The sequence below is a fragment of the Mandrillus leucophaeus genome, unplaced genomic scaffold, assembly GCF_000951045.1.
Source record: "Mandrillus leucophaeus isolate KB7577 unplaced genomic scaffold, Mleu.le_1.0 Scaffold763, whole genome shotgun sequence".
NCBI lineage: Eukaryota > Metazoa > Chordata > Mammalia > Primates > Cercopithecidae > Mandrillus > Mandrillus leucophaeus.
The window spans coordinates 1,128,414-1,153,528 of NW_012108286.1; the positions used below are offsets into that span (position 1 = coordinate 1,128,414).

General features: G+C 34.7%; 1 protein-coding gene across 1 annotated transcript in view; it reads right to left on the reverse strand.

Annotated features, from left to right (window-relative positions):
* Positions 1 to 25,115, reverse strand: part of KANSL1L (KAT8 regulatory NSL complex subunit 1-like) — a 139,660-nt gene that overhangs the window by 4,248 nt on the left and 110,297 nt on the right. Inside the window, exons 7-13 of the mRNA XM_011966531.1 lie at positions 18,588 to 18,750; positions 15,091 to 15,198; positions 6,489 to 6,617; positions 4,446 to 4,564; positions 3,518 to 3,642; positions 1,977 to 2,031; positions 98 to 210 (exon numbers count right to left, since the gene is read on the reverse strand). Coding sequence (XP_011821921.1) covers positions 98 to 210; positions 1,977 to 2,031; positions 3,518 to 3,642; positions 4,446 to 4,564; positions 6,489 to 6,617; positions 15,091 to 15,198; positions 18,588 to 18,750 — 812 coding nt within the window. The remainder of the gene's footprint in view (positions 1 to 97; positions 211 to 1,976; positions 2,032 to 3,517; positions 3,643 to 4,445; positions 4,565 to 6,488; positions 6,618 to 15,090; positions 15,199 to 18,587; positions 18,751 to 25,115) is intronic.

Consider the following 25,115-nt stretch of genomic DNA (forward strand, 5'->3'; position numbering starts at 1 on the left):
ATGGTTTCCTTTTCAGTGGTCTCACCAAAAACTCATGCAGAGGTTTTGTTCATTTCACATGAATTCTATGGTTTGGGGTTTTAAATTTATAACCTGCCTGCTGTTTCTTCTGTGCCACTTGCTTTGCTCCCATAGTGACCACCTGGCTTGCTCTCTCTCTTCATATTTTTTGTGCCTTAGGGAGAAGACTTCATCAGAAAGATCTTCTATCTGGAATTAGAAATAAATATTTTTGCTTTAATCAGAAACATTTTGAAATACAAGATCAGGCTGGGCACGGTGGCTCACGCCTGTAATCCTAGAACTTTAGGAGGCCAAAGTGGGTGGATCACGAGGTCAGGAGTTCAAGACCAACCTGGCCAAGATGGTGAAACCCTGTCTGTACTAAAAATACAAAAATTAGCTGGGCGTGGTGGTGGGTGCCTGAAATCACAGCTACTTGGGAGGCTGAGGCAGAGAATTGCTTGGACCCAGGAGGCGGAGGTTGCAGTGAGCCAAGATCGTGCCACCGCACTCCAGCCTGGGTGACAGGGTGAGACTCTTGTCTCAAAAAAAGAAATACAAGATCGAGTTTCAAGGTTTCAAAGAGTTTCTCATGTAGAAAACAGTAGGAAGCAAACTAAAATGCTATCTGTGTAAGTTGAGAGAACAAATGTTATCAGATGAACTTCAAATTCCTATAAAAGGGGAGTCAAAAATGTTTTAAAATTATTTTATTATTGTTATTTTTAGACACGGGTCTCTGTTGCCCAGGCTGTAGTGAGTGCAGTTGTGCTATCATAGCTCACTGCAGCCTCGAACTTCTGGGCTCAAGCGATCCTCCCACCTCAAAAAACTTAAAAATACTTGTTTACTATTGGTTCATATTTGAAGACTTCGGTAGACTACAAATGAGTTCATAGTGCTTTCCATTTGCCATAGCTTAGTACCAGTAGTCTTAATGCTTTGTTCATTCAAGAGCTTTTATGGATTGTGGAGGACACACTATTCTAAGATGTTAATATCAAAGAAAAGTATAAAACTAGCTTAAATCAGAATTAATTTAAGGAATGACTTATCTAGGTTTCGAACCTGGAATACTACCTTGGTTGTGGTATTAAAGAATTTGGGTTTCTTGGCTAGGATCATTCAGAAATGAGGAAGAATACATTAGAAGAGGAAAGGGCATTAAAAGGTAAATTTTGGTAGTTGAAAAACGTGACCACTGGACATAGAAAGATTGTTACTTGACAGAAACTAAGTGTCTTCAACAGTGTCTTCTAGAGACCATCACTTTGGAATTAGTTTGGTTATAAAGTATTTTTCCCTATAATCTTATCTTGATAAAATTTTATCCATACATATTCACAACCCCTTACCTGCAATTCCAAAATCCAAAAATCTGCAAAAACAAATTTTTCAGAATTCATTTGGTGACATAGCCTGATCTGTAATGATGTGAGGCTATTTTTAGTGTTTATCCAACTCAACTATGAATATTTCACTACAGAAACATTAATGTCTGATTCCTCTTACACCCTAGACTCTACAGGTATTACATGATGTATATACCACATTACTTTTTTAAAGTCTGAAATTTTCCAAACTGAAGAGCAAATTGGCCCTACGATTCTGAAAATGGCATTTAAACCTTAAAATAATGAGTGAGACTAATCTCATGCAGAAAAATATAATACTGACAATGAATGTGGATATTCATGTAAATTCAGTATCTCAAAAACTCATAAACAAATGCTGTATTTTTTTTTTTTGGCTTTTTAAATTATTGTGTATTTGTGTATTATGCTGGTAGTCAAATTTGCACAAAACATTTTTTGAATATTCTTTTAAAAGAACTTCCTTTTCATAAGTGAAAGGAAAAAAAAATCAGTGTAAGTTAAAGGGTTTATATATTCCTTTAATTCCCTGAATGTCAAAGCAAGCAGGTTTCATTATACATAATGTATAATTATCCCATTAAATGAAAGGCAGCTTACCTCTTCTTCGCCTAAATTATATTCATCCAAAGGCTGAAGAACAACCATCCTCCAGCTGTTGAAGAGAAAAACCAATGTTAAACAGCTTTTATTTATCTAACTGTGGCAATTTTATACTCTAAGCACAGCTAAGTGTATTAGTATTTTCTTTCCTTGGCACTTCATGGTTCAAATTGTGTTTTAATACTTAATTTTTTTAAAAGAAAAATATTTGTATTATGAGTAAAGGATGAAAGAGAAAATGAGACGTGACTTTTGGCTTTATGGTGAATAGTCTGTTCTGTATAGCTGCATTTTATACATCATAATTATGTACTGACTGAAGTTAGTGGTATGCTGATAAACCTGGCCTGGCCAAAAAGTAACAGAAGGAAAAAAACCCTGGTTTGTATGTTTGCCAGTTTCTTTGGTGTGAAAATACCTACCATAGCCCCTTTTGAGTCATCCGTAGTTTAATAACTGGCTCACAGAAGTCTTCTATATTTAACTATCTACTCAGCCAGCTAGCTCCAGCCTACCATTGCAAGTTGAAATATATTTTTGCTATAGAACATCATAGCCACAAATGTTACTCATTACTTATGCAACAAGTATCCACAGATTATAGGAGTTCTCATAGTAGAACTCTTATAGAATATTAGAGTTCTTGATACCTCAAGGTAATTATGAATGAAAGAAATTATGAAATTAGAATAGAGATGTATAGCAATTAACTGAAATTGTCACCCACCTGTCTCTGTTTGCAACCTTTTCTGTCTCTACTTCCTGGTGTCATATTTATATTCTTAAGAAACTGCACTCATCATTTCTAAAAAGTTGGGCTAACTTTACTGCCAGTAGGGAGCAGATCTGCGTATGGCATTCAGGGACCTCCACAATCTGGACCTAACTTTGTTTCTAGCCTCCCATTATCAACCTGCACAAAACAGTATCTGGCTAAACCTTACACACTTGTCCTGTGCCTTTGTTGTGGTATCGCTATGTAAATACCGTCTCCACCTTCCCATTCCTTCATGGGTGACTTCCCAGACCTTCCCACTCATCTTTTGAATGTGTTTATTGCTGACTTGGCAATACATCACCATTTTTTTTTTTTTTTTTTTTTGGTCACAGGTATTACTGTCTTACAGTGTGAATACCCCATGAAAAGGCAAAACTCTTTGCAACTTATGTCACACCTGTATCTTTAAGGGCAAGGATTATTTGTTGCTATAGTTTTTATGTCACTAAAGTGCCTTTTAGTGTCATATACACAGTAGATAACTAAATGACATTGAATAATAAAGACTAAGAATGCTAAAGTAGTCTAGGAATTCCCAAATCTTAATAAAAACTCAGAAATAAACGTGATACTATATAACACTTTTTCTAAAGGCATGAGTAATTTTTTTTTTTTTTTCACCGTTTCCCCTCCATGGCTATGAAAGAACTGGGAGAAGGATCCTCCTTTGATTAATTAAAATTCGAACTTCACTTTGAAAATTTAAGTTTATTAAGGAAGGAAGGAAGAAGGAAAAATATGAAGATGTAAGTATACGTACCTTGGAGTAAGTATTTCCTTATATTGGAGTTTCTCTAATTTAGCTGGGGCTACTAATGACATGGGAATCACAATGTTATCTATGTCATAAGAGCTCTCACTTCTCAATCTCCGTCGTGCAGTATTCTGCAAAGCAGGATTACAGTAGATTTACAGTACTGTCTAGTTACTTCTAATGATACCCTTCTTTCATCAGTTATATAAATATGGCAGTACACATGTTACATAATTTTTGTAAATACATTGTTATAAAGTCTAAAATGTGTTCAGAAAACTAAGTAAGAAAATATTTCTGTATTTTGTAAATCAGAACAATCTCTTGGTAGATGTGTAATGTAAACATACAAGCTTATTTTTAAGACCATAAAAAAAAATGTCTTAAATGCAAAACTCTTTATCAGAAAAGACTAACATACATCACCCTAAATGTCAATGAAATGATCAGTAACCCACTTTTTATTAGGAAAGGCAGTGAAATATTTTTGGTCAGCCCTTCAGTATACTCTTCATTTGTGCGTTCCTGGTTCCTGAGCTTCAGACTGTTCATTTCTAAACACTGCCACCTTTTGACCTCTCTGTACCCTGGCCAGATAACCAAAAAAGCAGGATAAGAACAAGACAAGTCCTGAATTCTCATTAGTAAGATTTTATTTAGCTTCATATGTTAAGGAATAGAGATGATCATGATAATCTAAATTTTTAACACCGAAAAAGAAGCTATAACCAAATATTAATGAACTTTTAGCTTCATAGTTAAAAATAAGTTGTATAAATCAAATTTATTGTTTTCTAACAAGATAGTTATAAATGTCTATTAATATGTGCTAGTAAATAAGCCTGTTATAGATTAGCAAAATACAAATTATTTTCAAAATCAGGTGTTTTTATTTTTAAAGCCATTTTAGAGTTCAACATAGAGAAAAACCTACTCGTGATGATGAATTCTGGATTCTTGATAAAACGTTGACATTAGAAACAGCTGTAAAATTGCTATGGGATCCTGATTCTGTGTGTTGAAAATCAGATTCTTCAAGTTTAATTCTTTCTCCTGCCGTGGAAAGAGCCATTGAATATCACACATTAAACATGACTAATAGGTATCATTAGAATTACTTTCCTAATTAGATGACAGGTGATTGATTCCTTTTTTGTTTTTGTTTTTTTTTTTTTTTAATTCGTATATTAGAAAACAAAAAAGGAAATGAAAAAAGAGGAGTCTTACAGTCATGCCATAAGTTATCTCCATTTTCTGGGGTTTTGGCAGTTTTTATCCAATATATTTCATATTGTTCCCTGAATAATCCTTCATCTCATTCCTTTATTCTTGTTTCCTGTGACTCCTATTTGTGGTTGAACCACCAGAACTATCTTAGTTTTCTTATCTAGTCTCATTTTTCATATTTGACTTTTTATTCTAATTTCTGTGAGGTGTCTGTCCTTGGTCTTCTGAACACTCTGAATTTTTTTAAAAAATGCTGCTATTAAAATACATATTTCCAAAAGTACTTGTTCTCTAGTACTCTTTTTTTTAAATAGCATCCTGTTCTTGTTTCATAGATGAAATTTCTCATTTCTCTCAGGATATTGATTAGAAGTTTACTTCTATTAGTATTTTCTGTATTTCTTCCAAGTTCCTTTTTTTCCCTGTTTTGGTTCCCTGTTGTGTGTGTGTATACAGTAAATATATATATGTATGCATTTACGTACTGCCCTTATTTTAGTACAGATCTTTTAAAATGAGAATATTTTCCTGTATAATATAAAATCTAATACCTAGTCCATATTTACATTTCTCCATTTGTTAAAAACGTCCTTTATAGCTAGTTTCTTCAGATAAGGATCTACATGTTAAAATTGGCCATTGTCTCGTAGGTTTCTTATAGTCTAGAATAAATCATTTTTCATTACATTGACTTGACAGGCTGGACCAGATGTCCTATCCTTTTGGAATTATCTAGTTATTTCTGTGTAGTATGACATTTCTTTGTTTTATTCCTGTATGCACATCAAACTTGAAGTTAGAGCTAAAGTATCAGTCAATTTAAGAGAAACATTTTATACCTTAGGAAGTGTATACTTCATATTGCATCTTATTAGATTTTTTTTTTAAAGCTTAGTTATGTTTTGGTATGCATATATGAAAGTTCCTCAAAAGCTAGGTGAAGACTTGGTTGTTCTTAGAGTGAGACACTAAAGAGCCTAATGAAACCAGCTCTGAACATGTGTGGGAATTTGTTCACTTTTTGCTACAATGTAGCTGATCAGATAGTTATCAGGTAGTGACTAGGTAGGTCTTTTATCGTGGGATATCTGAAGACACCAGAGATAAACAGATTAAATCCATTCTGTATAATTAATACATCTTGGGTGTAGTTTCTAATTTATCTTGCCAGTTAATTTTTATTTTTTATCATTTGCAATAACTGTGGCAACTATCTTGTCCCAAATCTCCAAAATAAATCCCTTTATATTACTAGAAGAGTTCTAGTTTCCAAAGCTTTCTCTTGATCATCTTGGAACTCTATAGGCTTGTAAGGAGAATTGAACAGGGTAGTTTAGCATTTCACTTGAAGCTTGTTCACTTTCTCAAAATCCTGAGGAATCTGCAGTGCATCAGCATCTCCACAGTAGGTACCATAAATGGTTAACAGTTTCTATAAGGCAACTTTACACTAGCCTATTTTGAGCCTAAAACACAACTTTGAAGATTAAATCCCATCCAGGGAGTGATTGGTAGAAGACAACTAGTCAGGGAACATAGGAGGGAAATAATTGCCATAAAGTAGGTAGATACCAGTCCACAAATAATTCTAAATTAACTACGAATATGCTGTTTCATGTTTGTAGAGTCATAGATGTTTTGTGTAATTAGTGGCTGTTCTGGATTATAAACTCCCATGAGACAGGTTATTTTAAAATCAGAATTTTTTATTTTTAACATCACTACTGCTTATATCCTCACTTTAACCTACCTAATGCTGTTTCACTCAAATGTCTTTTCTTTCTTCCCTGTAACAGTTGTGCAGAAGATTCTGACCTTATTTCAGGCTTACGTATAGGTGAATATCCATTTCTCCATTGATTCAGAGAAGTACTATGTACTAAAACAAATGAAAAGGAAATTTTAAGTTTTAGTTCCTTAACACAGTGAACATGTTAATCTGTTTTTATTTGTAACTGCAGAATTTTAAGATACCATTTCAAAATTACAGATAAATATAACCTTAAATACCAAGACAGACAACTCCAACTAAAAACATCCCCAGGAATTTCCAGTTTCTTGTATTTTCTTCATTTTTTTTGAGGGGAATGAAAAGGGAAGATGATCTGTTCTCAAAGTCTTCCAAATTACAGAAACTTCATAGAGTGAGGATTGGCTCAGATACATAAATCCTGGCGATCATCAGAATCTTTAAGTTCTTGCTTACCCTAAATCTGGAAATCATTTGGGACCAAGTAAGATTCAACATGGTGAGACTAGAGCAAGAACCTGAATCATTTAACATCTCTGATGCCTTAGTTGCATCATCTGTAAAATAGGGATAATAGCGACCTTGGGTTTATAATGATTACTTGAGTTTATTCCTGTAGCAGTAAGTAAAAACATCTGACGTGATAAGTGTTCAGTAAATGTTAGCGTTACCATGATTGTATATCTGAACCCCCTTATTTCCAGCCTTGGTCTAATAACCAAATTGGCTTCCTTTTTTGAAAGGTTTGGAGATGTGGAAAGGAGTGGAAAAAGAAATATGTAAGCTGAAGTGCCAAACTCACACTATTGAAATAAAGGGCATGGCCTACCAGCTGACAAGGAGCGTCTGGTTTCAAGATGGCAAATGACCCTAAATATGATAGACAAATACTTTTTACATAGGTACATGCACAGATATGCACATATAAATCCATATTTGCAAGCAAAAAGTGGAACTTATAAGGCAGAATTTCTGAGGAATCTCTGAAAGACTAATACTATGTGGAATTTGAAGAGGAAACCCAGAGCAGAAGCACACAGTGAAGTACTGCCACAAGGAGGTGCGATGCCACCAAAGGTGGTCTAGACCCACAAGAAAGGAAAATTGGAAGCAGGACAACTATCTGGATATTGACTGCATATGTCAATATCTCAGTCAGACTAACAAAATCAGCTTTAGGCAGATAAATGAATGGTTGGAGAGAGAAGGCAATGCCAAAGTGCCCCGCTTTGAAATGTCCGGCCCATCCCCAAATTAGTGTGAAAATTTCAAATGTAGTATAAATTCCCTTCCCATCAGAAGTGTCCCATAAACAGCAGTGGTAGAACAGTTTTAACTGAGTATCACAGCTTCAATGATGAGCATAGAAAACTCCAAAAATCTGAATACCAACACTAAATCAAAAAACAGGTACAAACCACAAGTGGAGAACCATCTCAAGAAATAATGGAGCATTCATGGAATACATATTAGCAACTCTTTTAACAGTTAATATTGCCAAGAGAAACAGGTAAGAGGCCCTCTGGAGAAGTGTCAGAAATAGAAAATACAATTGTCCAAATGTTAAAATCATCACTAGGCTAAGTAACAATGGAAACAGCTGAAAATCAAAATCAAGGTCTGGAAGAGGAATTCCATATCTTGATGGAATAGAGTGATAGAAAATATGGAGAGAAAAAGACCAGAATGGGGTAACAGATGAGACTAGAGAGAATGAAAAGGAGGGAATAGTTGAAGATAGTTGAAGTGTTTTCCAGAATCAATATTAAACCCTAAGATTTCAACAATGCACCTGAATGTCAAACAGCAAATGAAAATTAAATCATAAGTGCATCACAGATGATGATACCCTGAAAGTTATTAATACAAAAAACAGCATGGCAGGAGTAATCTAAACTTACTAAAATGGTAACTAGAATTGTGAGAGGTGGATTTTAAAATGTATATGTTAAAACGTATATAGGTATTAAAAGTGTCCATTCTTTTAATAACATTTTGCTGTAGCATTTAAGCAAACTGTAGACAATTAACGTTTCTCTTATTTTCTACAAGCAATTTTCCACTCTTCTGAAAACATCAAACTTTGTGAAAGAATCTTAACTTTCACAGAAGTTGATTTTTAAATTAAATTTTATTCAAATGTTTTCTTCACATTTATCATTTTCCTTCTAATTCGTTATTGTCTTGTAAGGTTTTCATGGACCCTTGAAATAGTAGGAAATGTATGACAATTCTACACATCCTCTTCACCTGTTCTATTGATAAACCTCCCAGCCTTTCAGTTCTTGCTCTCCCAATCCTCTCGTAGAGTTCATCCTAAGATCACACTTTGATAGCATTTCTCATATATCCTGTCTTTACTTCCTTCCCTTTTATTCATCCAACAACTTTACAGAGATCCAATTACATGGCAAGCACTATTCTAAACCCTAGGTAAGCAAAACTAGGATTTGTAGCAGCCCTTGTAGTTTACAGGTGTTATTTCAAGGAATGCAATCGTAACGTGATAGAAGAATACGCATTTCAGTTGTGAAACTACATGATGTTACTGAGAATGTATAAGAGTACTAGTAAGAGCTCTGGGAAAGGCTTCCCCAGATGAAGTCATAGATTCTAAATATCAACAGAAATAGCTGATAGCTAGGGGAAGGAGGAGAATAGCATGTACAATGGCCCAAGGGAACAGGACAAGTTTGGGAACTGAACAGCTATGTAGTGTAGAGTAAGGAAGCATGGTGAGAAAGAATCATGAGGGAGGGGCCAGCCTATGTAGATAGGGCTTTAAGGTGTTAAGAATATTCCTTCTCGAATGTTTTAACGGGATGGTGTGGGGAGCAGGTGTGACATTAGATTTGCATTTTGAAGAGATCACTGCCTACAGTGATTAAAGGGGAAACATGGATTAAAAGTCTATTTCAGAAGTATAGGTAAGAGATCATGGTGGACTGTGAGAGTAGTCGAAGGCAAGAAAGGAAACACATAAGATCATATATTGACAACTTGGCAATTGGTTTAGACAGGAGGAAGTGTAGGTGACAAAAACTGAGCTTTATGTTTCTGGCTTGCTTGTGTGGGTTATGGTGCTATTGTTCCTCCTCTTCCATCTACCTGAGACATAATTTCAGAATTACAGAAAACTTGAAATAGAACAAATTTCTGTAGACCCTTTTCTGAAATCCCCCAAATGTTAACATCGTATCACATTTGCTTTACCTCCTCCTTTCAGACCACAAATGAAATTTAGTTGCTGACATGATGCCCCTTTAGCCCTAAAAACATCAATGTATTTCTGAAAACAAAGGACATTCTCTTATGTAGCCATGCAGTTCAGTGCCATTAGCTAATCTATAGACTTTATTCAGATTTCACCAATATCTCTATAATGTTATTTACAGATAATTTCAACTATTCATTGCAGATGGCATTGCAATTGTCAGATCTCATTAAGGTCATATCTGAAACAGTTCTACTGTCTTCCATAACTTTAATAACTTTGAATATTTTGATAAGTATAAACTCTTAAATTGGTTTTGTCTGGTATTCCTCATGATTAAACTAGTCATCATGATTAAACTAGTCATCATTCACTTTTCATCCCACTACAGTTTGGCTTTTCTCTGCTTGTTGCCTGAAATCAGCAATTCCATTGTAAACTGCCAAATCTAATGGACCATACAGGATAAATCCAAGCAAAGATCTGTCTACTGCCTTCACGCAATTTGCCCTACCGGAATGCCAAGTTATTTATAGATATTTGTTGTTGTTTGTTTTGAGATGAAGTCTTGCTCTGTTGCCCAGGCCGGAGTGCAATGGTGCCATCTCAGCTCACTGCACCTCCGCCTCCTGGGTTCAAGTGATTCTTATGCCTCAGCCTCCCAAGTAGCTGGGACCACAGGCGTGCACCACCACCCTTGGCCAGTCTTTGTATTTTAGTACAGATGGGGTTTCACCATGTTGCCCAGGCTGGTCTTAAACTCCTGATCTCAGGTGATCCACCCGCCTCAGCCTCCCAAAGTGGTAGGATTACAGGCGTGAGCCACTGCACCTGTCCTTATTTATAGATATTTGAATATATCATACTGTGTCATTTCTCCATGACAAGACATATGTTTGTTTTTGTTCTTTAAAGACTTGTTACTCAATATGGGCCAACAGCATCCGAATCACTTGGGACCTCGTTAGAAATGCAGAATTTCAGGTCCCATTCCAGATTTATTAAATCAGAATCTGCATTCTAACAATATCCCCAAAGTAACTTGTTTACATTTTAAAGTTTGAGAAGCACTAATCTGGAACACTTCATCCTTCTTTCTCTGTAAATTCCAATTCAGTAGTTGAAGCTGCACTTGGCATCACCATCTTTCTAGAGTTCCTCTCCTTGCCCATTTCTCATCTCCCTTAACCTCTCTTTTTCTGCCTTCTAAGCAGAGTTACATACTCCTTCTTATTTATATCTTATATAATTTCTTTTTAAGATAGAGTCTCACTCTGTCACCCAAGCTGGAGTGCAGTGGTGCGATCATTGCTCATTGCAGCCTCGAGCTCCTAGGCTCAAGCAATCCTGCCTCAGCCTCCTAAGTCACTGGTACTACAGGCATGCACCACCATGCCATGTTGCCCAGGCTGGTCTTGAACTCCTGGGCTCAAGCAATCCCCCTACCTCAGCCTCCCAAAGTGCTGGGATTACAAGCATGAGCCACCACACTCAGCCTTCAAATGTGTTTATCCCCGTTATACTATATAACAGTTATTTGTGTCTTCCTCCATTACAACTTTGACTTCCTGTAATTCACCTTTGATTCTTCAGCACTTAATAGTGTGCCTGGCACTAAGTGCTTAATAAATTCTGAACTCTAATCACTAACAGCAAAAGAAAAATTAATGACCAGCTATTTAAGACAGATATATAGGATGAAATTTCTCATTACATTATTCATGCATTCCCCTTAATTGTGTGCCTAACACGTTTAACTGCCTTATTTTTTGTTTTTTATTTTTTTAGAAACAGGGTCTCACTTTGTCACCTATCCTGGGGTGCAGTGGTGTAATTATGGCTCAGTGGGAGCCTCAACCTCCCAGGCTTGAGTCATCCTCCTGCCTCAGCCTCCCAAGTAGCTAGGACCACAGGTGTACACCACCATGCCCAGCTAATTTTTGTATTTTTTGTGGAGATAGGGTTTCACTATATTTCCCAGGCTGGTCTTGAACTCTGGGCCCAAGTGATCCTCCTGCCTCAGCCTCCCTAAGTGCTGGGATTACAGGTGTAGGCCACCGCGCCCAACCTGCCTTATTTTTTTAAATCAAATAGTAGAACAACATTAAAAGAAACATAATTAATCTCTAATAGCATATATTTTCATATTTGCCTACTCTTTCAGTCAATAATACGTTTTATATTTCATATATCAAATATGAAATAATTTTAATTAAATGTATACTTATACTTTTATCACAACTCTTATTTTTTCAGATGGCTGTATAACATTCCTCTGATTAGAAACAATGTTCTTTAGCTATTTCCTAGCTGTTGACCATGATACTTATCAACATAATGATAATGCTATTAAAGACATTCTTAAAATAATCATCTTCATGGATACATTTTTTTCCCTTTTGAAAAAAATCTAGTCTTAGGACAGATTCCAACAAGTGAACTCGCATCATTAAAAGGTAACTGCACATATTACTTATATTTTTCTGTATTTTGGGCTTTTTCCCCTTAGCATAGATAATTGTTTTTCATCCTTGGTGCCTTCATCTTTTTTCTCTTTAATTTTTGCTGTGGAAAAATTTCAGATAAACACAAAAGGAGACTAGAATAATGAACTCCCATATACCTATCCGTCAGTCTCAGCAGTGAACAACTTACAACGAATCTTATTTCATCTCTCCCACCAACATTTTTGCTAGAATATTCAAAAGCAAATCCCAGACATATCTTTTCATCTGCATATATGTTAGTGTCAATCTCTAACAAACTGAAAAAGTGCATCTGGGTTTATGTAACCACAATGCATTATTACAAGTAGCAAAATTAACAATAATTCATTAATATCTAACAGCTAGTCCATGTTCAAATTTCTCGTTTCAAAAATTATGTGTGTGTATATAAACAGCAGGTTTATTCAAATCAGTCTCAATAAGGTCCACACATTGCATTTGGTTGATATAAGAATAAATATTTCTACATGGCTATAATTGTACCAGACACACAAGTAAAATATTTTCATCCTTTTATATCACAACATTCTTTGATGAGTATGTTTCCATCTTTATATGAACTTTTAAGATATTTTTTAAGGCTGTATATTCCACTGTAGTATATTTAACCATATCCCTATTGTGCTCTTCAAGTTGTCGCTAATTTTTCATTATCACAAAAACATGATAAGATGAATATAGTTGTGAATAAAGGTTTCATATTTAGGATTAGACTAGATTCTTGGAAATGGAATAATTGGGTCAGAACATAGGGTTAACAGTCAGTAAACATTTATGGGGAATAGGTACAAAAGTAAACAAGGGAGTTTTTAAGCCACACTGAACTTATAAAAAAATACATAGTTTAAAGGCCTTGTAATGCATTTCGCAGAGTTCCCCAAAAGGCTTGTATCAATTCTTAATATCCAAGATATTTGAGAGCGCTATTTTTACTATAGTTGTGCAAACTTGATGATTATGTTTAAAATCATTAATATTACAGGCAAAAGTAGTAAACTTTCGCATAGTGTCTGACTATAAGCTCAGTTAATATTATTATTTTGATTATCATCAAGTACACTTTTTCTTGTTATTCTTTTAAGACATTCATTTTTAACATTGAACGTTTTAATCCATCTGAAATGTATTTTAATGTTCATCCAACTTAAATTTGTTTTAAAGCACTTTGTGAGTTAATGATCTCACTTTTTAATTCTTCCAAAGAGTCGTTATTTAATGCCTTTGATTACAAAGGAAACTTGGTTATATAGAGCATAGCTCCAAGCCAGACTGCTTGGGTTTGAATTCTGGCTCTTCTATTACTCAACTGTAATTTGGGGAAGATTAGTCAAGGAGAATAATAATACCTACCTCACAGAGTTATACAGACTTAAATAAGTAATATAAAGCTCTTCAACCAGTGCTGACCTATAAATAATGCTTCATAAGAATTTGTTGTTGTCATTATTCTTTATTGACTAAGTCATTTTTTCAACATAGTAGGAAATACCAACTTCTGTCTCTGGAATTTTTTTAAGCTCCCTTGATCTGCCTTCTATCAGAACCATGTTTTCATGATTATAACTTCATAGTCCTGCTATTAATCTTCTAAAAATTTATTCAACATTTTCTGTCTGAGATAAACTTCAGAATAAATTTGTTCCAATAATACCTCTGATTCTGATTAGGATTATATTCTACTTGTAGATTAATTTAGGGAAAATTGACAACTTCAGTTATGATACTGTCTTCTGACAGGAAGAGGATATTTCTCTCCATCTAGGAATGTCCTCATGTTTCTCACTAAACTTTTGAAGTAGTCCTCATGTAGGTACTTGTTAAGTTTGATGGAAAATACTTTATATTTTCATTGTCAATGTGTCTAACATATTTTATTCCTTTACATAGGCTATCTAGTTACTATTGGTACTTATAAAAGCTGTTATTTTTATAAATTTATTTTATAATACCCCAGTTCTAACAGGTATTCATTTCACTTGAGTTTTTGAGGTAGATTATTTCATATAGAAATAATTTATATTAAATTTATAAGACTTTTCTGATATTTAGATTTTAACTTTGTGGTTAATCAAAATATGTTGTTTTCTTTCTTCTTCTAATTGCTTCCAAGCATAGAATTCACCCACATTCATAGAACTCATAAACATTTCGTTATAATTTCCTCAAGTTTTATTTTGTAGTTTTAACGTTTTATGTACAATTCTTGGAATTAACTAGAAGTTATTCTGATTAATAGCATTAAATGAGTATGTAAAAGAATTCTACTGGGAAAGACTAACAGTAATATTTTCTCCATGGGAAATGTTCCACTTTCCCACTGATAAAAAATTCTTCCCTCATATATAATCAACTATAGAGTTTATTTCATTGATCTATTTTCTTAAATAGGAGCAAAATAGAATCTACATTATTATAGATTTTTGTCATGTTTCCATATGTGGGTTGGCTAGATTTTCTCTAAACTTTTATAGTAATTCCTTTTATATTTTCCCCTGTTTAGTCTTCCCATTGTGCTTTAGAATTATTTTAAGTTAAACAAATTCTATGAGAACTTCAAGTTATATTACATTAATCATATGAACTATTAGGAAGAATTTATATCTTTATTAATCTTACCATACAGAAATACTGTTTTTCCATATTTATTTAAATTTTTATTATATTTATCAGTAATAGTTCATAATTATTCAATAGGTATTGCACATTTCATGTTAAGATTGTTCTTGTATTTTTTGTGTACATGGTTTGTAAAAAGTGAGTATTAAAAATTAAAGATTTTCATTTATTCTTTTGTTAAATTTCATTTCCTTAGAATGCAAAAATAGTAACTATAAAGACATAAAAAGGCATATAAAGTACAAGAACTGTAAATGTGACATACCAGGTGATGGAGATATGATATATTCATCTACAAATTTATTTTCAGCAAGATTGCCTTTTATTTCAGTCCTTTTTAACAGTGTTTCAAAGTGAAAATGAAGAGGCACATCTGGAAAAATAAAGTAAAAAAGGTATTTTCAAATACCACTCTTTGTAATACTTGGATTACAGATTGTAACATTAAAATTGCTTTCTTTCTGTAAATAGCACATAAGCTTAAGAAAATAAGCAAAAGTTTGAAATGTAACAACTATCAGAATTGACAGAATACTCTTTCCAAGCATGTTGGTAGCAGTATTTTAGAAATTACTGGTTAGGTGCACTTAATCAACAAATTAAAAAGCTAACAGAGAAACAACTTCATGAACTTCCTGAAATAGTACATAAGATGAACAGTACTTCTAAATATTAATAAATACTATTCACAGATGAATGGAAACAAATATACCCAAGAAGTCTTTAAGAAAACCTACACCTGCTAAATCCATTCCCATCCCATCCCTACAAACTTTGCATTTGAAATAATGAAATTTCCAAAAAATTACATACTTTTAACTTCTTGGGAGAAAACCACTATAAGTCAGATGCAACCTTTTATGAAAACATCAAAGTTCACATTCCCTTATTTTACTATATTATATATCACAATGAATCTACTTTTATAAAGGTTAAAACCTGTTGACAACCTAGTTTTGTTTCTAAATAGAGGCTTGGAGACTTTCAATTCACTATGTTTGTATTCTGTACTCTCACAACCAAAGAGGAGTTAAGCAATGTAGTAGTTATGCTTCACATTTACTAAAGGTTTTTTCTTTCAACCAAGAATGAAAATAAAAGAGACACTTAACTTTTCCTTGAAAACATATTTTATAACTCAGTTAATAATGAAAATTTGGCTATTGAAAGAAGGTACTGTAAGGAAACTTAATTTGAATACATAAATGAAGATAGACCCAGGAAGGGCCTGGATTTTATTTTTTATTTGTTTTATTCTTGAGACAGGGGCTGGCTCTGTTGCCCAGGCTGGAGTGCAGTAGCATGATTCTGGCCCACTACATTCTCAACCTCCTGGGCTCAAGCAGTCCTCCCACCTCAGCCTCTCAAGTAGCTGAGACTACGGGTGCACACCTCCATGCCTGGCTAATTAAAAAAAATGTTTTTCTTTAGAGACAAAGTCTTACTGTGTTCCCAGTCTGATCTTGAATTCTTGAGCTCAAGCAATCCTCCCACCTCAGCCTCCCAAAGGGTTGGGATTACAGGCATGAACCACTGTGCCCACCTGGCTGGGTCTGGATTTTAAACAGAAAAAAATTCTCTCTTCTTCAAAGGATGTATCTTAGTGGCAGATCCATACTCAAGTGTGGGAAAATATGCAAAACAAAAATTAGTTGATGAGTATCATCATGGAATTTGTTCCAAGGGACAGATGTAAGATGAGTTTGAATCTTGGTATTATGATCATATGAAAATTAGGTGACAAAATGAAAATGGGAATAAAAATTAAATATTCTTCTTTAAAATGCTCCTTAAACATTTCAGGATTCTGATATTTTCCAATTACCTAAACATAAGTTTGTTGCATTTGTTTCTCCAAAGCAATGTTATAAGGAGAGTATCACCAATTCTACCACTGTTCTTTGTGATTTGTGCAAAAACATGATTTAACAAGAAAAGGTCGTTGTTCTGTCTATATTCCTTTCTTAATACCCACACGTGACCTGTCAGCTTTTGTAAAACTATTTCATTGCCTTTTATTGTACTTATTAGTTTACCTTTCAGTTGTTTTAAACTAGAATGCAAGTACCTTGAGGGATTTATTTGTATTTATACTCCTAGCATTTATTTAGTACTTACATATAGTAAGTATTGAGATTTTTATTGAATGTAAGAAGGAATGGATATAACGAAATAGTAGATAAACAATCTAATCTTATTTATTAGGGGAGGCATAAGAGTCTTAGGATAAGGAGTATTTATACCAGCTCTCAGGGTTATGTCATCAGAGAAATATATTTGCTAATAAGAAAACAGGCAGTAAAGTAATGGTGAGGAGTTTGGTTCTGGAGAATGACTACCTCAAATCCTGGCTCATCATTTATTAGCCAAGTAATCTTGGATGAGTAATATCATGAAGCTTAGTTTTCTCATATGTCAGATGAGCAGAACAAAAATATCTATTTTCATGGAGTTGTGAGAATTAAACAAGAAAATGTAATGTGCTTAATATATACATGGCTCAGTATGTGCTAATACTAAATATTAGCTACATTATTATTGTTATATGGATTATTTCTTCATATTATTAAGGTTTCCTTAAATATAGACTAAAACAGTTCTTGTTAGAAACTTAAATCAAGGTAATGGTGTAGCTAAGAAGCCACTCTACTACTGATAAAAACTAAATTGAGATTCAGGGCAGGGGGACAGGTTCAAAACACAGAGCTTTACAAATAGGATCAGTCCCTTGATTTTGAGAATTTAAAAGACCATTAGAACTGTAAGCGGAAAATGGAACAAAAGCCAAGCTGAGATATCCCCTAATAAAGAGAAGAACCTGAGATAACCAATGTGAGGGATATTTTCTTTCTCCCCTAAATATTTACTTTAGTTCCAATATAGACAAGAGTGTAAAAGGTTCCACAAAAATCAAGAACTGAAAATTGAAAACCACCTAGAGTAATCCTAGCATTTTTGGGAGGTTGAGGTGGGAGGATCACTTGAGGCTAGAAGTTCAAGACCAGCCTGGGCAATATAGTGAGACCCCATCTCTACAAAAAAATTAAAAAATTAGCTGGGTGTGGTGTCATGCACCCAAGTAGTTCCAGCTACTTGGGAGGCTGAGGTGGGAGGATTGCTTGAGCCCAGGAGGTCAAGGCTGCAGTGAGCTATGATCATGCCACTGTACTCCAGCCTGGGCAACAGTAGCAAGACCCTGTCTCAAAATAAATAAATAAATAAATAAATAAAATAATAAACACTTTAGAGATGTAAGGATGTATAAGCCTCATTTACTCAGTTATAGAATACTGATACTCTTGAGGTTGACTATACTTATAGGTATGCAGTTTTCCCTCTGCATTGAGAAATTCAATGCAGATTATAAATGGAGAAATATTTTATGGCAGGGAAACCTCCATGTATAACAGTACATTAGAAAAAGAACACTGAATTACGGTTACTCAGAAACATTTCAACAGCACAGCTGTGTTACCAATGAAATGCTCAAAATTTAACAAGATAAAAACCTAGTAATTTCCCAAAGTAAATCAAGTTCGTTTAGAAGGAATTAAAGAATCAACTTACACAGATAGAACATTAACAGTGCATGTGACTAGATTAATTCCTCTATAACAAATTTAGTTCTCAAGGCATTGCTTAGTTCTAATATCTACTGAAAAAAATTGATAAAATAAGATTATATTAGATTCTGTGTATCTAGAGGATTAGATTTCAGTATAGAAAATATCGTTACTTAGAAGTTGTTACAAGGAGGCTTACCTGATGGCAATGATAGAACAGAATGGAAAGAGGAATCTAACTCTGATACATGGTCTCTTAATAGGTAAGACTCTGAATTGCGTTCATAGCTACTCCAAGTTGAAGCTGATTGCAGGCAAGGCATTTGGGTAGTGTTTAAAAATGTTTCTTTTGAAGGCAAAGTCTGTAAGGAAAAACCATATTAGAATATCACAGCAAAAGCATCCATAAATAATAGCATATCTCTACATTTATTTAGGTTATCTTTAAAATTTTCCAATTCTACAGAAGTTTTACAAATATTTTGCTAGATGTATTCCTAATTAACTTTAATATTTATTCAATCATAAAAGGGATTTAAAAATACAATTAACTTTTATATATTGAAGTATTCTACAACTTTGCTATAAACTTTCTTTTTCTAATAATATATAGCTTCTTCTAGTCTTTGATTATCTAAACATACTAGCTGGAAATAATAACAGTGTAATTTTTTTTCTTTCGATCCTACTAGTTTTATTTTTAGGGAGTTCCAACCATGCTGGATGGGTTCACCAATTTAATGAATAAAAATGATCAAGGGAGACATTTGTGTTTTGTTCCTGATGGAAATGGGAATGCCTTTATCAGAATAAGAATGCTATGAATTGCAGGTTTTTTTGTTTTTTTTGGTTTTTTTTTTGGTATGGTTCTTTATCAGAATATATTCCTAGCTTGCCAAAAGAACTTGAAAAGAATATGTTAATATTGAATTTAATCATATGCTTTTTCTGAACCTAATAAAATGATAACACGACTTTACTCTATTAAAGTGACAAATTGCATTAACAGATTGTATTTTTTATTTTATTTTCTTTTTGAGACAGAGTCTCGCTCTGTTGCTCAGACTAGAGTGCAGTGGCAGGATTTTGGCTCACTGCAACCTCTGCCTCCTGGATTCAAGTGATTCTCCTGCCTCAGCCTCCTGAGTAGCTGGGATTACAGGCACACACCACCGTGCCCAGCTACTTTTTGTATTTTTAGTGGAGACAAAGCTTCACCAGTTGGCCAGGCTCGTCTCGAACTCCTGACCTCAAGTGATCCAGCCTGCCTCAGTCTCACAAAGTACTGGGATTACAGGTGTGAGTCACCCCACCCGGCCACATTAACCGAGTTTTAAAATGTCAAACCAAAGTAAGATTATTCTTGAAGAATCCTGCTAGGAGTTTATCAAGTTTGTTAACCTCTTCAAAGAGCCAGTAACTGGACTTGTTCACTTTCTATATTGTATGCATGTTTTATATTTCATTGATTCCTACTTTGCTTTAAGATTAATCAAATATTTTCTTAAATGTTTCCCATGTCTTAATTTTTATTCATTCTTTTACTTAATTTTAGTGGTTTCCATTGAGATTACAATGTGCATCCTTAGCCAGTTGGCTTTACAGTATAATACAAATTATTCCTTTTACCATTTCCCTGAAAATACTAGGACATTAGAACTCCATTTACTCTCATGTTTTTGCATTATCATTGTTAGGCATTTGAATTCTACATATATTTATGACCCCACAATATACTGCTGCTATTGTTTGTATCATCAACATTCATGCATACCACCCATATATTTATGTTGTCTCACTGCTTGTAGCGCCTTCGTACAATTCCCTACTTCCATGTGGGATCATATTCTCCCTTTGCTATTATCATAGTGTAGGTTTTAATAGCATTCTCCGAATTCTCTCAGTTTTTACTTGTCTGAAATATTTGCATCTTACCATTTTTAATATTTTTGTGGATACAGAATTCTGGGTTGGCTTTTTTTTTCCCCCAGTACTTTAAGGATACTTTCATTCTTCTGGTTCTCATTATTTCTGGTGATTAGTTAGCTATAGGTTTTATTATTGCCCCCATTTGAAAGTAATGTGCCTTTTTTGCTCTGGCTGCTTTTAATATTTTCTCTGTGTCTCTACTATTTTAGCAGGCCTTACCATAAGATTTCTGTCTTGGTCCATTCAGACTGCTATAACAAAATACCATAGACTAGGTAAATAATAGAAATAGACTTCTCACAGTTCTGGGGACTAAAAAGTACTAGATCAAAGTGCTGGCAGATTTAGTGTCTGACAAGGGTCTACTTTCTCACTGATAGATGGCTGTAACCTCACATGATGGAAGGAAGAGCTTTCTGGGGTTTCTTTTATAAGGGCACTAATTCCATTAATGACTTCATGACCTAATAACTTCCCAAAGGCCCTATCCAAATAACATCACATTGGAAATTAGGTTTCTACATATGAGTTTTGGGGGAGACACATTCAGTCTATAGCATTGCACTCAAGCCCCCCAAAATACACGTCCTTCTCACATGTGGAATATTTCATTCCATCCCAGCAGCCCAAAAATCTTAACTCATTCCAGCCTCAACTGAAAAATCCAAAGTCCAGAATCTCATCTAAATATCATCTAAATCAGATATGGGTGAGACTCAAGGTATACAATTCATCCTAAGGCAGATTGCTTTCCAACTGTGAACCTCTAAAACCAACATGTTATATGCTTCCAAAATACTATGGTGGGAAAGGCATAGGATAGATATTCCTATTCCAAAATAAAGGAATAGGAAAGAAGAAAGAAATGACAGGTTCTGAGCAAACCAACCCAACAGGGAAAATTCCATTAAACCTGAAGGTTCCAGAATAACCTTCTGCTTGATGCTCTGCCTTCCAGACTCAGTAGGCTATGGTCCCATCTCCACAGCTATTGGCTGGAGTCCCAAGTTTGTGGCTCTTCCAGGTGGTTATTCTGCCTCTGTCATTCAAGCTAACTTGGGGCCAGGGGCCTGTGGCTCTCCTAGGCTAGAATCACGCACCAGTGGCTTTGCCACGCATAGCCTAAGCCATGGCTCCCTAAGTGTTGGCAGAGACTGTAGACGCCACCAAAATCTACCACCTGTGCTGCCTACAGGGTTGGCCATCACAGCCTACACTATACCAGGCCCACCAGAGCCACACTTTAGAGAAGCCAGTGATGGGGAGCAGAACCCATAATGTAAGGTTCTATTGGGCAGTGCATGCTGAGGTCTCACAGGCTCAGATGGTTCCATATTTGAAACTTCTTTGCCCCAAGGGACTTTGCACTCTGGTCCTATGCTGGGAGGGGCAGCCTCCATTATCTCTATATTGCCTTCAGGGTCATTCTTCTATTGTCTTCTGTTGTCTTGGAGAATATCTCCTGGCTTCTGCAGAGAGGGCTGATCCATACTAATCTCTTTATCAAAAGGCCCCTTGGCCACACCCTTAGTGTTTTCTCCAAAGCTGGCTTTTTCTTTCTTTACAATATGAATAGGCTAAGACTTTTCCAAATCTTTAAGTTCTGCTTCCTTTTTGATTAACAATTCCTCTTGTAGTCATTTCTTCTGGCTTCTATCATAAGCAGTCAGAAGGAGGAACCAGGTCAGTCCTTCAGCAATTTTCTAAGAGATTTTTTCAGCCAAATAACCAATTTCATCGCTTGCGATTTCTACCTTCCACAAAACACTAGAACATGAATACAATTTCACCAAGCTCTTTGCCACTTTATAACAAGGATTACTTTTCCTCAAGTTTCCAGTAACATGTTCCTCATTTCTATCTGAGGTTTTATCTGAATGGCCTTAACATCCATATGTCTACCAACATTCTGTTCAGGATTATTTAGGCATTCTCTAAGAAGATGGAGGCTTTCTCCAAAGTGCTCCTCTTTTCTGTCTGAGCCCTCATTAGAATCACTTTTAAAGATCCGGTCACAACAATATAGGTGTTTTCTAGCATGCACCTCAAAACTCTTCCAGCCTCTATCCATTACCCAGTTCCAGAGCTACTTCCACATTTTCAGGCATTCATTACAGCAGCACTCCCACTTCTCAGTACCAAAATCTGTGTTAGTCATGACTTTCCAGAAAAACAGAACTGAGAGAAAGAAAAAAATTTATGATAGGAATTGGCTCATGCAATTATGTAGGTCAAGAAGTCCCATCATCTGCCATCTGCAGGAAAACTGATAGTGTAACTCAGAATCTAAAGGCCTGAGAATCAGAGGAGCTAATGGTGTAAATGGTGTAAATCCCAGTCTGAGTTCAAATGCTTGAAAATCAGGAGACCAATGACCAATCAACTCCAAAGGCCTGAGAACCAGGAGTGCCAATGTCCAAGGGCAGGAGAAGATACACCAGCTCGAGCAGAGATGGCAAATTCAGCCTTTCTCCACCTTTTTGTTCTAGTCATCCCCTCAACAGATTGAATCATGGTCACTTGCATTGATGAAGATAATCTTTATTTAGCCTAAAAATTCAAATGCTAATCTCCTCTGGAAATACCTTCACATACACACACAGAAATACTGTTTTACTACCTATCTGACCATCCCTTATCCCAGTCAAATTGACACATAAAATTAACCATCACATATGCCTTGATGTAATTTCCATGTATTTGTTCTCTTGGAGGTTCACAGGACTTCTTGAGTTTATGGGTAGATGACCTTTATTTGAGGGATATTATTTTTCAAATGTTACTTCTGCCTTATTCTTTCTCCTTTTTTCTAGGCTCCAATAACATATGGATTTTTTTTCATCTAGTCATACATTTCTCTATTTTTCTGTATTTTTTCTTTATCTCTGTGCTTCCATTTTAGTGTTTTCTATTAATTAGTCTTTCAGTACACTAATTTTATCTTCTGCTCCACCTAATTTGTAGTTAAATTTATCTGGTGAGGCATTAATTCTTCATGTTGTATTTTCAGTTTGAGAATGTTTATATAATTCTTTTTTTAAAAAAGAATTCTAATTATCTGGTGAAATCATGTGTTTTCTTCTACCTGTTCTCTATTTTTTTTTTTAACATACGAATTATATGAACACAATTTAGCCAAGCTCTTTGCCACTTTATAACAAGGAGCACTTTTCCTCTAGTTTCCAATAACATGTTCCTCATTTCCATCTGAGGTTTTATCAGAATGGCTTTAATGTCCGTATTTCTACTAACACTCTGTTCAGGATTATTTAGGCATTCTCTAAATAAAATGCATTTAAAGGCATTCCTTTTAAATAATAATTTAAAAGTTTTTGCCAGCTAAATCTAGTATCAGACTCACTTGAGTATCTGTCTCTATTGTCTGTTTTCCTTTTGAATTTTGGTCATGTAGTTCTTTTCACCATGTCTACTAATCTTTGATTGAATGACAGATGGTATGTTTTAAAAACCACATAGGTTCCAAAGGATGTGATCTTTCTCTAGTGGGGGTTCTCTCTCCCCACTACTAGCTGGATAAAATAGAGACTTCTCTCCTTAATCTGAGAGTATGAGTAGTTAAATCTGGGTTGCAGCCCTAGTATGATTCATACATATGATTTGCCCCTCAAGGTTTTCAACCAAATATTTATTTTATAGAATTATCCCCAGTCATCCAGACCTCTAATCTTAAAGAGTATACTGAACAATGCCACCCTGCTTACAGGGGACTTTTGCCATTTATGTTTTAAGCATCCTGCTCTGTGCAGCCTCAGTATTCAGCAAATGTTCTGAGGAAAACATTGGTCAAAAATGCCCTGAAGTGAAAACTGGCCATGTGCTTCACGCCTCCTAAAACATCACCAAAAGCATCCCCCATAACTATCATTACTGGCATTTGCATCAAATCTGAAACTTCCTGCCAGAGCTTCAGGGTAATAGTGGTTGCAGAAGCCAGCTTCTGGGGACCTAAGTTAGACTTTCTCCTCTAACCTTTATTTTTATTAATTCTTTTTTCATATTTCCATTTATTATTTCTCTCTGTGCTCTTTTGTGTAATTTTATTGAGCTCAATCTTTCAACTCAATTCCTTTAGCTCTGTCTATACACTTTTTAATCGTACTAGCAATTTTCTGATGTATTTTCCTTCAAAAAATTACTTACTTTTACATTTTGTATAGGATAATTCTAATATTTGAAGTTATTTTGTAGGAATATGTGTGTGTATATGTGTGTATATATATGTATACATATTTATACAATATCTCTAAAATGTTTGTGTATGTGTGTGTATATATATATATACTTCCAATTATTAATTTCTTCCATATATATATAAACACACACACACACACACACACAAACATTTTAAGAGATTTATTTTGTATATTCATACATTTGCATGCATATATTAACACATATGTGTATGGTTTTGTTTTTGTTTGTTCATTTCTACTGACTCTCATCATGTGGCCTTAGTGTTGTGTGTTCTGTGATTTTTTTTTTTTTTTTCTTATTGGGAATTCATTTTTGTTGAAACTTTGTTCATGGGATATTTGGAAGCTTCTGTTGAGAGTTTATTCCCCTAGAAAGGATGTCTATTGTCTGAGCCAGTCATCTAGAACTACTGTTCTAACCTATTTTAAAACCCAATTCTTATCTTTAAAACAAAAACAAAAACACTTGAGTAGCATGATTTCAAACTTCAAAAATCAAAGAGGCCTGACTTCTTATTTTAAATTCTACGTAGACACTCTATTTTCCCTTTTCAACCACAGCCCAAGGCTAAGAAAGGCAAATT